The sequence below is a fragment of the Lepidothrix coronata genome, unplaced genomic scaffold, assembly GCF_001604755.1.
Source record: "Lepidothrix coronata isolate B3197 unplaced genomic scaffold, Lepidothrix_coronata-1.0 Scaffold15, whole genome shotgun sequence".
Classification (NCBI taxonomy): Eukaryota; Metazoa; Chordata; class Aves; order Passeriformes; family Pipridae; genus Lepidothrix; species Lepidothrix coronata.
Genome location: NW_016690195.1, coordinates 5322845 through 5339049, shown reverse-complemented (window position 1 = coordinate 5339049; position 16205 = coordinate 5322845). Strand labels below are relative to the sequence as shown.

The 16205-nt window shown below is 36.2% G+C and overlaps 1 protein-coding gene across 1 annotated transcript in view; it reads right to left on the bottom strand.

Annotated features, from left to right (window-relative positions):
* The window catches only part of EMC2 (ER membrane protein complex subunit 2), a 36989-nt gene that overhangs the window by 11098 nt on the left and 9686 nt on the right, over positions 1–16205 (bottom strand). Inside the window, exons 4-7 of the mRNA XM_017806431.1 lie at positions 14171–14256; positions 11287–11344; positions 334–419; positions 105–164 (exon numbers count right to left, since the gene is read on the bottom strand). Of these exons, the coding sequence (XP_017661920.1) occupies positions 105–164; positions 334–419; positions 11287–11344; positions 14171–14256 (290 nt within the window). The remainder of the gene's footprint in view (positions 1–104; positions 165–333; positions 420–11286; positions 11345–14170; positions 14257–16205) is intronic.

The following is a 16205-nucleotide window of genomic DNA, read 5'->3' as shown; positions in this document are numbered from 1 at the left end:
TACTTTGTAACAGTAGTCCTTCAAAAAAAACCACTGAGGTTTTTGACTTACATAGAGTGGATTTCAAATTAACAGTTTTTATGTGGACTTAGCAAACAACTTACTCATGTTCATTGATGTAAAGCTCTGCAAGTTCATGCCAAGCTTCTTGGTCTCCAACAAATCTGTATAAAGACAAGAGAGGAAAAAAGGAAAAAGGGAAAGAATGTGCAAGGGATTCTGTAAATGATCAGCATGGAAGCAAAAGCGTAAATTAAATGCAAATTCCATTTTAATTAAAAAGATTTATCAGAATAGCAAAACACAATCCGTATTTTCTTGTAAGACACTCACTGTTCCAGATACTCATTCAGCTCTCGGATGGCCTCGAGATTCTTCCCCTGGGCTTTTCGAATGGCAATCTTACGCTTTCTTGCTGCCTATGGGTTGACATTAATAAAGGATTAGGCCTCATAATTCCCTGGGTTTTTGTAAGGAAAGCAATTTGACTGTGCAAATTATTATCTCAATACCATTGGAATTCCATTGCAGAGAAACTGCTAGGTTGAAGTTTATAAACATACCCTATGACATCCCACTGAGAGATTGAAAACCTCTCCTTACAATCACATTATGTAGGCTTTTCTTTGGAGGCACAAACTGTATGCATTATTTCATTCAAATAAATGACTGTCCAGATTCTGATAATTACAAAACAGCAGGGGATGCTAATCTTCAGCCATTCCAAAGACCCCCACCTTTTCATTCACAAGATCCATGCCTATAGAGGAGAAATGGCCACTGAGTCTTAGAGAATCCCACAGATGCATCTGGGTTTCCATAGCATAAGTATGGCTCCCAGCCATTTAAAAATATTCTTGTTGGAGTGCTGAATGCCATCTTTAATTAATGTTAAATACACACCAATTTCCTAAACAAGTCTCTCATCGTTCTTGGAGCAGAAAGCAGACTCTGCAATGTAAAGGGAATACAAAATAGCCATTTCAATGGCAAAACCTGAGCAGTGCTTTGATATGTGGGTGGAACATGTTTTTATATTTTTTAAATTGAAATATAAGTTATAAGAATTACAATATATTTAAGTTTTGAAGTCCATAAATGTTGTTACAGACCACCAAGAGAAAAGATATACAGAATTCTAATGGTTGATTATTCTGTACTCCAATCCAATATTCCAGCTTCTGAAGGATGTTGGTTACAGTTTTCAGGCCTCTAGGATGTGAATCTTACAGATTATTCTGAGTTGGAGGGGACCCACAAGGATCATCAAGTCCAGCTCTGAAGTGAATGGCCCATAAAGGGATCAACTCCACAATCTTGGTGTTATTAGCACCATGCTCTAACCAACTGAGAATCAAGATGCACTTAAGGTGTGATTCAAAACAAGAGAAATCTTCCCAGTTCGGAGCAAAGAGCACCACACCTTGGCCAGCCTGAAAGTCATCAGATCGGGAATCTGACAGAATGAAAGTAAAATCAAATTCTGGCATAACATGCCTCAAACAAACACCATCAAGCCTCCTGCCTCAGCAATAACCCCCGTTCTCCTGGGTGATCGCAACCACTGCAGTCAGACGTGAGATGCCATTTCTCCATGAGATAACATTAATGACAAAAAAATATAAAGCACACTTTTCTGGTAACTAAGGCCCACTGCTTATTCCCTTCATAGCTCTCATCCTATTTCATATGCTAATAAAGAGTTTATACAGTTGGGTATCACCTTACAGAAGCCTTGACAGCACAGGAATGGACAACTCTTTCGCAAAATCCTATATTATTTTAATATTTGAATTTCAGATAGCTCTGAAATCAATTTCTTCATGATGTACCTTAAGTTCACAGCCACATATACCCTGAAAGAGTTCTTTTATTTTTACAGTATTTTAAACATAACTCGGTCCTAAATAATTTCTTATCCTCTGATCATCAGTTGAACAAGTCAACTGCTTCCAAAAGAGGAGAGTGGCAAACTAGTTCAGGCACCAAAAGAGCCCAGATAGAAATGCTTTTAACACTGATTCTAGGTTTATTCTTTCCTTTGAGTTCACCCCCTTTACTTCCCCCATGAACACCTATTCGATAAAAATTCGGTGAAAACAACTCAACATCACTCTTCTGCTTAAACGTAAGGCACACACAGGGAGAAGACTCATCAGAACAACCAGGGGACAAATCAGGACACAGGCAGTGTAGTGGGTTTATCCATGGTCATTTTTTTTCCCTCACTGCTTCTTTGTCAAACTGCAACCTGTGAAGTTACATACACCATTCTACTTTTACTGGCAGACACTTGGCTAAAAGCCATAAATGGAAATTTTAACTGCTGACACATCAACAGCAGTTAAACGTAACAACACACACGGTTTTTTTCTTTTTCTTTATTTAAATAAAGATAACAACATAATTAAACTTATTTTGATCTCAGAGGTCTTTTCCAACCTGGTTGATTCTATGATTCTATGATTTTCTTTAAATACAAAAAGAATAATCCCAAATACTTATCATATTGCTATTACTAAACAAAACCACGAAGTAACAACAACAACAAAAAACCCCGATCAAAACCATTGTTCTCCATCACATTTTGTGAAGAGTTCTCACAGCATTTTGTAAAGCAGGTCACCCCCTTGCTACAGGGGGAACACCAGGGCAGTGTTAACTCACTCCCCAAAGCTGGTATTATCCACAGCTCAGTGACCTGCTCACTGAGCCCAAAACAGGGGAGAAGGAAAAGTGGGGATAACAGCCTGCACAGCCAGAGGAGTGTATCATGCAGCTACAGCCTGTGGAGATAGAGGGTTTTTTGCAGGTAACAGGCTATCGACTTTAAAATACAGCTCTTGGATTAACAATTCGCTTGTTATTTTCAAAATTTAAAGAAAAAGAAATCAAGAGTGACCACAAGTAAACTCTTGAGAGCTAAAATAATTTATTAAATATATAAAATCAATCAACTCATATGACAACATAATTTGCAACGGCAAACAGGACCAGTCTACGTAAGTCACCCTCCTCTTTGTTACTGAGGCAACTCCCTCAATCACATCCAAGTCAGTCCTCCAAAAGAGCCTGGAAACAGATTTTTCTCCATGGTTGCTTTATTTCTTATGCACAGCACTCCCAAGTAACATAAATCACTGGAGCCTCAAGACGTTAATTTATGAAAAGCTACAACTATTTCTAGTCACAAATATAAATTGATGTTTACCTATAGCAAGCATGTCATCTAATGCAATCAAATAATCAGGACAGAAGCATTAGACATAATTAACATGTTCTGGTGGTAGCACTTAGGAGTTAAACGAATTACATATACATTTGACAGAATTTCCCCACTGCACCAAATCCCAGAAAAATTTCTTCCAAATTACACTTTTGTTTCTTATTTGAGGAAAAATAGTATTTAAACTTCCTTTTTTATCCACCTTCCTTATCACCAAAAACAAAGCAGCATCTGGGCTTTAAATCTGCGCTCTCGTCACCCTAAAAATGCTGGGATACTTTTATTTACAGAGAACTCTGAGTTTGCAAAAGAGAGGCTCAGCCACTTACAACAGTGCTGATAAACAGAGGAGCAAAAAATGTTGTATAGCAGCATAGAATTGTTTAAAGTCTCTTTAAACACTCTGGAAACAAGTCAGTGAGGATGTAGAGGTTATTTTAAAGCAATTTGTAACATTTTTCCATCACATAAATAAAACCATAAAGCCAAGATACATACAATAAATCTGAAGTATTCAGATCTCTGATTCACAGGAGTGATATGACAGGTGAAAAAACAAACACATGAAAACAAACTACTATTGCTTTCATTTGTATTCACAGACTATTCTCCCATCTGACTTCCTAGTTTTTCTTTGAATCACAAAGTCTAGCAGGTTTTCTTAAAATAAAACTCCAAATTCAATGACTCCAGTAGTCAATACTTCAAGAAAAATATATACAACAAGGCCTGCGCTACAAGCAAAACATGCACTGTTTTGTGTGCTGCAGACTTCTAATTCTTGTTCTGATTTATATTGCCCCTGAGCTCCCTGTGTGCATCAGCTTAAGTGCTGCTCTGTGAGTTGGGGCTCACACACGGTGTGCTTGCAGAGCATCCTGAGGACAGCAGCATAACCAATGAGGATTTACACACACAGCATCAATTTTTATTTCCATACAAATTAAAAAAAAAGGCTTTACTGAGCAAAACCACTGCCAACACTAATAACCACTTTACCAGACAAAACCAGTTATTTGATAAAAAAAGCCAGACTCCTACGAATTCTACAGAAGCTTTACCTAACATTTATTTAATGTATCCAATTTATTATCTGCCTTACAGCCAGCTGATATAAGAAAACCAGGCAATTTCATGTTTTATTATGTTTAAGGCCCTTTTTACCAAAACCCTCACATTACAAAATACAAATTCACTTTTAGGGTACCTGTTGCAAGATACTAAAAAACTACAAAATGCAGAGTTCAAATCTGTTCAATCATTAATTTTAAGTCCACCAAGAATATCAAGGAGAAATTTATTTTTAATTATAGGAATGTGAGATTATTTTGAAATCTAAGAAGCCTACTAAAATAGTCACAACAATTGCACTGATAAAGATAAAAAAATAACATTCCAGGGGTTCATTTCAGTTCTTCACGATAGTAAGATTTTTAAGAACAAGCCTCATACAAAAATTAACTCAATCTCCCTTCTCCTTCTACTTTAAGTGAAAAGGAAAAGGCAAAACTTTCTGTGCTATAACAAGATCTGCAGTTTTTGACCATGCATGCAGATCCTATGATATGAATTTCCCCCTAACAATTTTCCAGAGTTTAAAAAAGCCACTAGAATGGTTATTGGTTGATTCTGTAAATGCAGAATTCTTAATTGAAAGATATATGCATCTTAAAGAAATAGTTACACTGTAATCAGTATCATATGGACTAATGAACTTCAGTATGTACATATTTATTAAACAGTGAACCTTTCTAAGCTATTTCTTTTAAAGACTAATAATCCTCAATATGGCACAAGAACTAATCCTATATTTGTCATGATTCCTTTTAATTATCATTAAGTAGACTCAGAATGAAGTGAGGACTTGAACATTTATCAACTTCTGCATTTTATCAGTAAAACATACCAATGGAAAGTCTAAGAGTGTTCTAAATTTCATGGCTGCAAAGAAAGTACCAGTAGGAGAACCTTCAGGGACTGACAGGTGTAAGAAAGAAACAATTTCCTATCTGTGTAACTATTAGAGCATTAAACAAATCATTTTTCATCTTAAAAAGAAATTTTTCATTTTTTTAACATTTTAAAAAATGTGTATTTGATCCAAGAGTTTGATACATTGAAATATTTTCCTTCAAACTGCAATATGCAAATCAAAACAGAAGTGTCAACAACTACAACAAAGATATCAAAAAATACCACATAATCTGAATACAATCACAATAACAAATGTACTCTTACCAGAGACTTCAGAGTTTTTCAAAGTTAGTCATGGAAGACAGTTAAATCAGGGTACATCTTGCAAACCTATGCAGGCACTATGAGCTGCTGAGTTCAAGCTGCTTCTTTGGGGGTAATGTCAAAGCAAGACATAACTTTTTACAGAATTCTAGGGGGCATCCAATAAACAGCCTATGAAGTCTAACATCAGCATACAGCAAACTGGTAGAAGCTGTAAAGGCTAAAAAACTAAAGCCTGGAATTGCAAAACATGAAAACTGTTATATGCCAAAAAAAAGTAAGAACTGTTTACACAGAGGAAAGTGAGGCTTCCCTAACCTACTGGAGTTCTTTAAGGGGACACTAAGAGTGTGGATGAATAAAGATCCATTTAAAAGTCAACTTTGACTTAAAAAATAATTTCAACACGATGTCTCACTCTGAAGCTGAAAGCTCTGAAGGAAACTAAGATGCCAAAGTCTAACAAGGAAAGGTCTTCATGCGGATAAATAAATTAGTCAAAAGGTATAAAATAGAGGAGAAAAGAGTTCTCTGCACTGAGAACCCAAAAATCACCTGTACTAAAAACTGCTGCTCAGCAAACTCATAACTAACAAGGGAAGTAATAGTGATGTAAAATTAAATGATGATAAGGAGTTATTTAAGTATAAAGAACAAAAGCCAACAGCAAAGAATAGCATTCAAAATAATGAATGTCAGCATGATAAAACAGCGTCTGAAATTTAATACTGATAAAGGGTTACATATAGGATAAAATAATACTAATTTAACATACACAGAAAAGCTGTCTGAATTTGTCCAGGGACAAATTAGGAGGGAGATGCTGGAGTTGCAACAAACAGTTATGTAAAATATCAGTTCAATGTTCAGAACAGGTCTTAAAAACATCCAAAAACCCTGCCTCAAAACTCCAAAAATACTGTGATATTGGAATTATCAGAAAAGAACACAGAAGAGAACAAATCACTGGCACCATTTTGTTACTTTTAACTCCTTAATACTCTTGTATTTTTAATACTGACTGCTGTTCTGTCCTCTTATCTCTCACCCAAATACAGGGAAAAATGACACCCAGAACAGCAACAGGCTTTCAAGGCACAGAATGGCAACAATAAATGATGGACATTAGGACTTCTTAAGCTTACAGGGAAGAAAAGAGTAAAAGCTCTCTAAAGTCATGAGCATTAATAAAGTGAGCAGAAAACAACTGTCAACAGTAACATGAATTTAGAGGCATTAATTAATAAATTACAAAATTTAATTTCTGAATGATGATGTAGACACAGGCGCAGCAAGCTTTCACAAGTTTAAAAATAAATCTATGCAGAAGTTTCATGAAGAGCTATTAAAAACAGAGTTGGCACTTCTGGCACAGGAAAATTGCAACATGAATAGAAACTGGTAGAACAGACCAGAGCATACTGTGATTGCCCTGTCTTGTACTCTTCTGGTATCTGCTATTGGTCACTGTCAGGCACAGGACAAGTAAAATGGACTTTCACCACGACGCAAGGACAGCTGTTCTTATGTTCTCAAATACTTAATTTCAAGGGACAAAATCTCCATCAGCATTTAAAAGAGACTCCAAACATGGGAAAAATGGTGGAATGCACTCTGCTCTCTCACTTCACCAATCATTACTGAAGAAGAAAAAAAAACCCTGCAAACATAAATGATGCTCTGCCAAAAGCAAAACACATTTCTTTGGGAACCACATAGTGCATTCACAGCTTAACCATCAATTCTCACTGGGAACTAACCGAAGGGGCAGCTGCAGTTCTTCACATCTCTCACCAACTCTATCCTGCATCAGACACAGTGCCGAGCTCTTTGACTCCCGTTAAAACTACCACCATACACATTTAAGTTTAGGACTAGTTGTGTCTTTCCTGGCAGTGCTGCCATATATTTAATGAAACACACATCAACTCAGAAAATTCCCTCTATTAGCAGATATTTCATTTGGTGAGCAATTTTCCTTTTTGCAACTTAGAGCATCCCATAGGTCAATGTACAAAGCTGCAAGATCGTCACAGGATGTCTCTGTTCAAAATGAATGCACAGTTACTCCAGCAATTTTAAGGAATTATCACAGTTCAGATAATAAATAGATATCCAATGCTCAAACTTAGTGCTCATTATTCTCATCTTATTTACTAGAGACAAGGAGCTGGGGGGAAAAAAGTTACCTATACAGTCAGTGGTGGTAATGCACAATCACAGAAAGAAATAAACTCGGATGTTCATGAAATATATTGCTGACTATTTACATGATACTAAGGACTAAGATTTTGCTTTGAATCTTTTCAGTATTCTGTATCCCCATAGGCCTTCAATCACCTCCTGTGCCTCTTCTGAAATATGTCTTTCTACAGCTTGTCTACAAAAAGAATCTCAATAGTAAGGGAAAGTGTAATTTCATGTGACCATATGCATACACTTGTTCCTGCCCGCTCCCATAAACAACAGAGCTGTTAGTGAATTATTTTATAAACACTGGAAGACACCACCTTCACTCAGAACACCATCTTATTATGAAAATCTTAATTTTTAATTCTTTGTTCACACAACTTCATTACTAAACCCATGAAGTTAATGAGATTATTCACATGCCCTAAGCTAAGCAAGCATACAGAGTGTCTTCTTGTATTAAAGGCTTAGTTGAAAAAGTGGCAAGAAAAACAGCAGAGGAATTATCCTAATAAAGACATCAGATTTTCTGTGGATTAGAATTAAGGCAGAACTGTGTGTCTTATCTCACTTTCCCCTGGTGTTGACCAAATGCTCTGCAATCGTCTTGATAGCTGAGCTGAACAATCAGGAGAAACTGCCAATGCACCAGGATGACTGGAGTGGGACAGACACCAGCCTGAGTCTTGAGACATGAACTCAATTTCTGTTCTCATCAAGAATCTTCTTTGCACTCCTGGACAGGCTACCTCAAGAAGGGCCCGACTGCTGCCTAACTAAAAGTCTTTTCTCTAAAGCAGAGTAGAATAAGGATTTCTCAATGAAATACATTAACAGCAAAAACAAACAAAAAAGTCCTTATACCAATGCTACTAAAAAACCAATGACCCTCTTTTTTTTTGTTCAGACAATAATGGTTCAGAAACAGAATAAGCATTTTATCTGAAGATCTACAAACAACTTAGTCACTATACAGCATCAGTATAAAGATTTTCAATTGGATACTACATGAAATTTTAATAAAAAATAGAAAATAGAAAATATTATGCAGCCTTCATAACAGTCATCTGTCAGCTTGAGCTCTAATATGCCTTCATTTCAACAAAATGGACAAAAATGGAAAAGGTTCCAAATCTTATGCTATTGAAATGTATGCAAGTTGTGCACTTCACAGGAGTCACATTTCATTCCTTAATGTTAAAGTCTTTAGAAGAGAGAGATCATTACTCAACACCTACATGCTTTGAAAAATACAACAAAATCTCTGAAGTGACATTAACATTCCTCCACTGTCAAATGAGTCATCTTTTTCAGCAAGTAAGCTCAGAGTGAGATAAAACACTGAGAGATGATATTTTAAAAACAAAGACTACTTTGAATTCTATCATAAGAAATGAAATTAAATAATTACTGTTATCTTAATTTCGGCGTTTGGCAAGCGACAAAACCTCATCCAAAAGTGTAAATGTCCATTTACATAACTTGAGTTCAAAGTTCACTTTTCATACTGGAAAAGTCTGCTATGTGTCTAAAAGAAATAGTTTTTTGGAAAAGCTTTTCCCATGCTTCTATTTGATCAGTCAACACAAGGTATGATTTTTACATGATTCATGTGAACAAATGTCTATGTTTCACTTCAAGGACTTGCCAAAATGTCTAACGTATATGAGCAACTCCATGTGTCAGCAGACCAGAAGAAATGTCTATAAGGTAAGGTGAGTGCCAAGGCAAACTCAGCAACAGTTGCTTTTTTAAAATCTTGAAATATTTATCTTCTACAGCAGCCACATGTCTGCATGGAAATAATTAACAGGTAAAAGACACACAGAAACCTGCACATGACAATTTATCAAAACTTTCTACTTACCCTTCACTCTTCACATGTAAGGCTTACCCAACCTATTCTACAGCTATACAGCAAGGAACTTCCACTTTGCATTTAACATTCTCCAATTCTATTCTCAGATCTTAAGAAATCCAACCATGCAACTGTTCTAATATTTAGAACTTATGCTTCTAAATATTACAACTTTTTGGGTCTTCATAATTTTGTTACAGAGAAAATCCAAACTAGGTAATAATCTTGCATTCTACTTATTTAAATATATCATTTTGTTTTATAAAACCATCCAACAAACCACTCGGATGACGACAGCTATGTTGCAACAGCTGAAGAGTAAAACTGCCAGAAATGCACACTTCAAAGATCTGTGGTCCAGAGAAGTCATTGTACTATGGTGCTCCATTTTCCACTGGCGTCAGCAAAAGGTCATAAAATGCACCTTGGTGACCTGTTCTTGTGACTACACTGTAAATGCTTCCATACTGGTTTACCATGGCTCTTACGACTTAGTGTCTCTGAAACTCTTTGGGCCATACACTCATAAAATCGACCATTTACTGTGGACAGATACATGTCTTGTGCTCAAAACTTCTTGAGCTCAAACTTCTACTGCTCCAGGGAAAGTGAAAAATAAGAATGAAGAACTGAAATAGTTCTTTTTACTCTTGCACGAAATCTCTCAGTTCTATCACTGCTAACAGACAGACTTAGACTTACCTGTTGTTCGAGTGTTTAACTTGGTACTAAGGTTTTCAGATGTGTTGCCTTGAAAGTAACTTTCCAGTGATTTGGGGTGTTTTTTATTGTTGCTGCTTGTTTTTTAATTTGTTTCGTGGGTTTTTTTAATGGTTTACTTACTTTAACTGATGGCACTTGATCTACATCCAGCTCTGGCATACCCTAGTTAATCCCAGTTATCTGTGTTTCTGTGGGTTTTCCCCTCCTGAATAGAACAGCCCATCAAATAAGCTGACCAAAGAAAGGGAGAGGTTCAACACACACCTAGGAAAGTCTACCTGAGACTGCCAAAACATCTGCAATAGCCCAAGTATTACATTTACACAGAAGTTTACCCAATAAACAGTTGTTCAAAACCAAGTAACACAAACATATACCCTCAATACTTTCCAACATGTCACATAAAATTTTGAAACTCCATAGTTTCTTCATATTTCTAATTTTATCCTTGTGTGAAAAAACGCATGAAAATATATTGCAACAAGTTTCTCTAGACTTTTATTTTGGCATCTAATAGCTCACTGTGGCTTCCACAACCAGTATTTGAAAAATGCTTAAAAGAACAGTACAGTCTGCCTCACATTTTGTTCTATACGATTGGCATGCTTTATGCATTTTGATTCAAGAGCTGGTAAAGTGTCCCAGACAATAAATCAAAATAGGTGCTATTCAAGCACTACCTGAGTGTAGTCACAGCTAATCTTTAAGTAAGATAAAGCATTAGGAATACAATAGACATATACCAAACTATACTGGTCTTTTAAATACCGACTATTCAGGGAAATGAAACAGCTGAAAGGCCCAATCTAAATGCTACTAAGACTGCTGGAAAGATTGCTAGTTATAACCTTGTCTTTAAAATCAGTGTTTAAGCAGGTATTACATCATGTCTTCTCATCATGAAATGAAGGTAACATAGGTTATTATACTAGGAAACTAAAGGAAACAAACACAGTAATACAGACACACATTTTTCCACAGTGAGACAAAGAAAACAGTTAAAATTTCAAACATCAAAACATTTCAGTTTAGAATTATCTTTTAAACTTACTGTATTAGTTGAATCTTCTTGTAAAATTCTATCATATAACTGGATAGCATCATCATACCTGTTCAAAGAAATTGTTTGCATTTATTTCTGCTAAGACAGAATTCCTGACTTTTTGACTGTCCTTGCAATAGTTAATAACCCACCTGCACTTCTTATACTGAAATATAATACACATATACTAAGCAAACTATATTTATAAAAAATCTTTTGAGTGAGTGCTAAATATCAACAGCAGTATTTCATGTTACCAAGTTAAAAAAACCACATGGTAATTATTTCATGGAATACTGTTTCAGCAGCAACTTAGATATTCTATACCCAATATCTTAGTCTCCTGACCTCTCTTTTTCTATACCCAACAGATCCAACCATCACATCCCTACACTCCCTTTCACATCTCCCAAGAAACAGAAACTCCAAAATTTGAAAGGCAATCCAAAATAATGACATTTCACTTCACTGTTATAATTTAAAACTTCATGTAAGTTTCTTCTGCTGTGACTTCTAAAAAGTAAAAGCAGCTGCATACATCAAACTGAAAAGATTCACAGAAGAATCTACCCCAGACTATAACATAAGTCTTGAAAGAAAATGTTTTCCACCATATTTTTTTTTTTTTTTTTTAATTAATTAATTCTGCTATTTGAAGTATGCTCAAAACAGGTTACTTCAGGCGCTGTGAGCACTTCAAACGTTCTGGGAAAGAGATCTGTGTGTTCAGTCAGCACTGTACATGACCCAAACCTGATAAATGAAATAAGTCAATTCAAAACACCTTTGACTACACAGCTGTTGTGCTATCACCACAGAACCAGGGCACACATTGTGTCCTCAGGTATAGTTTGACAAGCTGTTTTTCAGTGGTACTGCTGATTGATTTTTGAGGATACACATTCCTTCTCACCTCGGACATTCATTTACGTACTCTCACTGCTGCCAGAAGCACAGCTCAGCTGTCCAGTCCAGTTACCATAAGGTATGAGAGGAAATGTGAAAGGAAGCACAAAAGCAGAAACGAGTAGAAGGTGACTGGGACAGACTTTAGCAGATGTGCTGTAAAATGCTGTATTCGTATTCTCTGTTAGTTGCTACCTTATCAAATGCATTTTAGAAGACTGAACATGATGGCCATAATCCCAGCTTTACATGGTGAAGTTCCAGGATATCATTATTTTGATTAGCAAGTGTCTACAAGGATGTCTCAGTCTATGGGGATGCTCTTCATGGTTTCCTCTTCCTATTGGGGAAAGCAGGACCCTTCTTAGATCCTACAAGTCACTTAGAATTTAACAAGAAGTTCCCTTCTTCAATTGAAAATATGACCTAAGTTTTCCTAGACTTCTTTTACAGTCAGTGGAGACAGATAGGCTTCACCAGGGCATGGCTTCCTGCAGATGGATTCCTGTTCAAGACAACCCAAAGCTGAAACCTCTGTCTTTGACTTCTAGAGAAAATCTATGAAGATGAAACCTCAGCTTTTGTTAATGCCTCTGCTCCCTGATACTCCAATCTCAAGGATCTATCCTGACAGAGATCTTTTGTCAAGTAATTTGATGAGCACTTTCAGAAAACTGTGGCTTAATAGCACTTCACTGCTGAAACCACACGTAATGTTTGTGCAACAGTCATCTCCCACAAAGATATGTTCCCATGCAATAACATCTTCAATGCAGTCACATAAGCCTGAACTGAATTATGATCTATTGTACTTCTGAATAGATTTCAGGAGGGGGAAAATCTGCTGCCATTCTCTCACTGTCTTCCTATCCTATATAAAATGAAGACAACAGAGTTAAGATTAATGGAACTTCTTCAAGAATACACATTTAATATAAAGCGAGTGTGAAACCTGAAATATCTAGTCACCTTGAGATGGCTCCTGTGGATGGAGTCCAGTTATTCTTTCTTTTTGATTCATGCAGTGGACAATCATTGGTGGCTCATATCAAATACCATTTTCAAAGTTAATTTTGCAAGAATGTAACAAAAGAACATTTGCTAAATAAATATCTTTTAAAAACGCATTTAGGGTGTACTTCCAACTCCTCTGTATCAAGATGGCCCAAAGGCTCCAAACCTCACCAACTCTGAATGCAAAATGGGGCACAGAACAGATCTGCCAGTATTCAAAGGCACTGAAAGCTGGAAGGCCTTCTCAACACCCAAGACAAGGGCTTCAGAACAGAATGTTGATATCAATTATGTAACCAAGGAAAAGGTGGACAATAAAGGTCATCCTCTAGCCTTGAGGTCATTCATCTCAGAAAGATGAAAAGTTTTAATCTGTTCACTATTTTAGTAATTCCTTTTAAACTTCGTATGTTATAACCATTCTATAGGATATTTCAAAAAGGTCAGTCTGATATTTAGGTTCTGCCATTCTACTCCGTGTGTTTTTTGAGTTGTTTCTGTAACAAACTCCATAGATTTAATCCTTATTAAGTTCATTTACCCACACTCAGAAAACAAGGGTAAACAGCTGCACCCTGCAGTAATGAGGAGCACAGAAGAACAATTAAGGCGAAAAAATGATGGCACTGATTTTCATATGCTTCTCTAGCTCCAAGAGATGAAATATATACCTCACAGAATTTGCCAAAAAAGTGTGCAGTGTTTTACTGTCAAGTAAGAGATCTTTCTGGTCTAGGAAATCTGATGGGAAGATTGCAAAAATGAAACACTGCACAGTACCTGCAAAAATGCAACAGAGATGTCTAAAAATTATAATATGATCATGGCACCACTGTTATTTCCTATAAAGAAACTGCCCAGCATTGTTTTGCCATGACTTTGCCATGACTTCATGTTTTGCCTGAATGTTTTTTTAAGAAAGAGCAAACACTTTTCCAGACAGAAAGTACATTTTTTAAAAATCAGGTTTTACCTTTCCATAGCTTCAAATCGCATTCCAGTTAATCGTTTAACTCTGTGGCTCCCAGGAAACTGCCGCCTTAGTTCCTGAAGACAAAACTATACAAAGAACCAAAAATACTACTGTGAATACAAACATCTACACAGAAGAAGACAACAAAAGAAAAAAAAAAGAAATAAAAAAAAAAGGCCTTGGCTGATAATTCAACAACCTGGAATGGCAGTTTTAAGTAAAAGTAAACACCAACTTTTGATATAAGCAACGCATTGATAAAGAAAAAGTCAGAAACAGAAACTCTGATAGAAGACTGGTTTTAAGAAATATCTTCCATACAGGTCATTAGATTCTGAGGTCTCCTTGGAAATAGTTATTTGCCTAGAAAATTAAACTCACCTACTAAAACAGCCCTGATACTATTAAAACTTTAAGTCTTCTCAGTTGCTGCGTAATAACACAAGGCAGTAAAAAAACAAAATAAAGACAGTAAGAGCTTATGTGATACTTCTTTAATAAATGGATATCTCACAATGGAACAAACTATGCTAATACAAAGCTCTGTGTTTATTTTTAAAATAAAACTTTGAAATCCAAAGAAAATGTTTGTCACTGGCTTGGGTACAGCCTGCTGGAAGAAGAGGCATAGGTTTTAACTCCTGAAATCAATGAGACACCTGGGATAGATAAAAAGAATTCATCACAGGAAGATTTCTCTGGATTAGTGAAAAAGGATGTTTGGTAGAGGGACTGAGTCATAACTTCCCCAGAGCAAAACTAACTTGTAACCGTATCATGAACGTGGCTAGATATCTAGCATTGCAAAGTTTGCAGCTGACTCGTTGTGGTGGGAGGCAGAACAGTCCACAGGCTCTCAAAGACACCAGTGGTTTGAATCACGTTAAAACCTTCACACTGAATCCTCCTCTTCTAGACACTTTATACAACTCAGTTTTGAAACTTGTTCTTCAGAGCTAAGGGTCTAGCAGAGGCCTATCGACATAATCTCTTCCATCTCATCACATCCACTGGTCAAAGGAAAAAGTACTGAAGTAACAGTTTGTTTTTGTAAACAGGTTGCTAGAGTACATCCAAGAGGAATGTTCACATCTCTCCCAGATGCTAAAAAACAAGGATGAGAGAAAGGAAACAGTAACCAAAATAGTAATGCTTAGCCTCAAGTAAGCATAGACTATTTTTATCACAATCAACTTAGTTTGCAATGGACCAAGATCTTAACAACACAGTTTCACACAGAAAGGCTCAGATTTAATACAGAAATGGTTTACTGGCACTTTGAGTGAAGTCTAGGTGAACTGCTGCTGCTCTAGTCATAAAAAATTACACGTACTTAGCAGCATGTTATATGATGTCTGAACGAATCAGTGAACGTTCTTAAGAGACAGGACAATTTACATGAAACTCTAGAAAAATAGTTTCACTTCGGCTTTTAAACCCCAAACAACATTATAGGCTTTAAAAAGAACTTTTGTGGACAATAAATCCACCTGTGGTCCAGTGATCAGGGAATCCTGAAGGATGGTGATTTTTAATATAAAAACACCTACTACTCTTCTCCAATAAAATGTTCAAATAACAAAAATTGTAACATTTACAATAATTGTAACATTACAATACTGAACTCCAAAATCTGCAGATGGGCATTTACATTTAAAAAAATCTCATTGACAATATGAAAGAACTAGTGTTCAAGTGCAGGAGTCGTACATTAGATCTGACTACACAATCACTACCCAAACAAACACAGCAGCCAAAAGGCCAAAATAAACTCCCACAGATTACACTACCAGACACAATAAAGTCACAGGAAAAGTTGTGAGAAAGTCATGAACAACTCAGTGTAACACAAAACAAAAAGTGCATGAATTAACTACATCAGCTACATCTTCAAAATGTTCTGGACTCAGCAGCACTGAATATCCTCTTTTTAAGCTTAACTTGTAATCCCCATAATCATTTATGTTATTGAGGACTGGTTCTGCACCACGTCAATAATCTACTTTTGAGATTCTCTCAGAAACTCAGTAGTTAC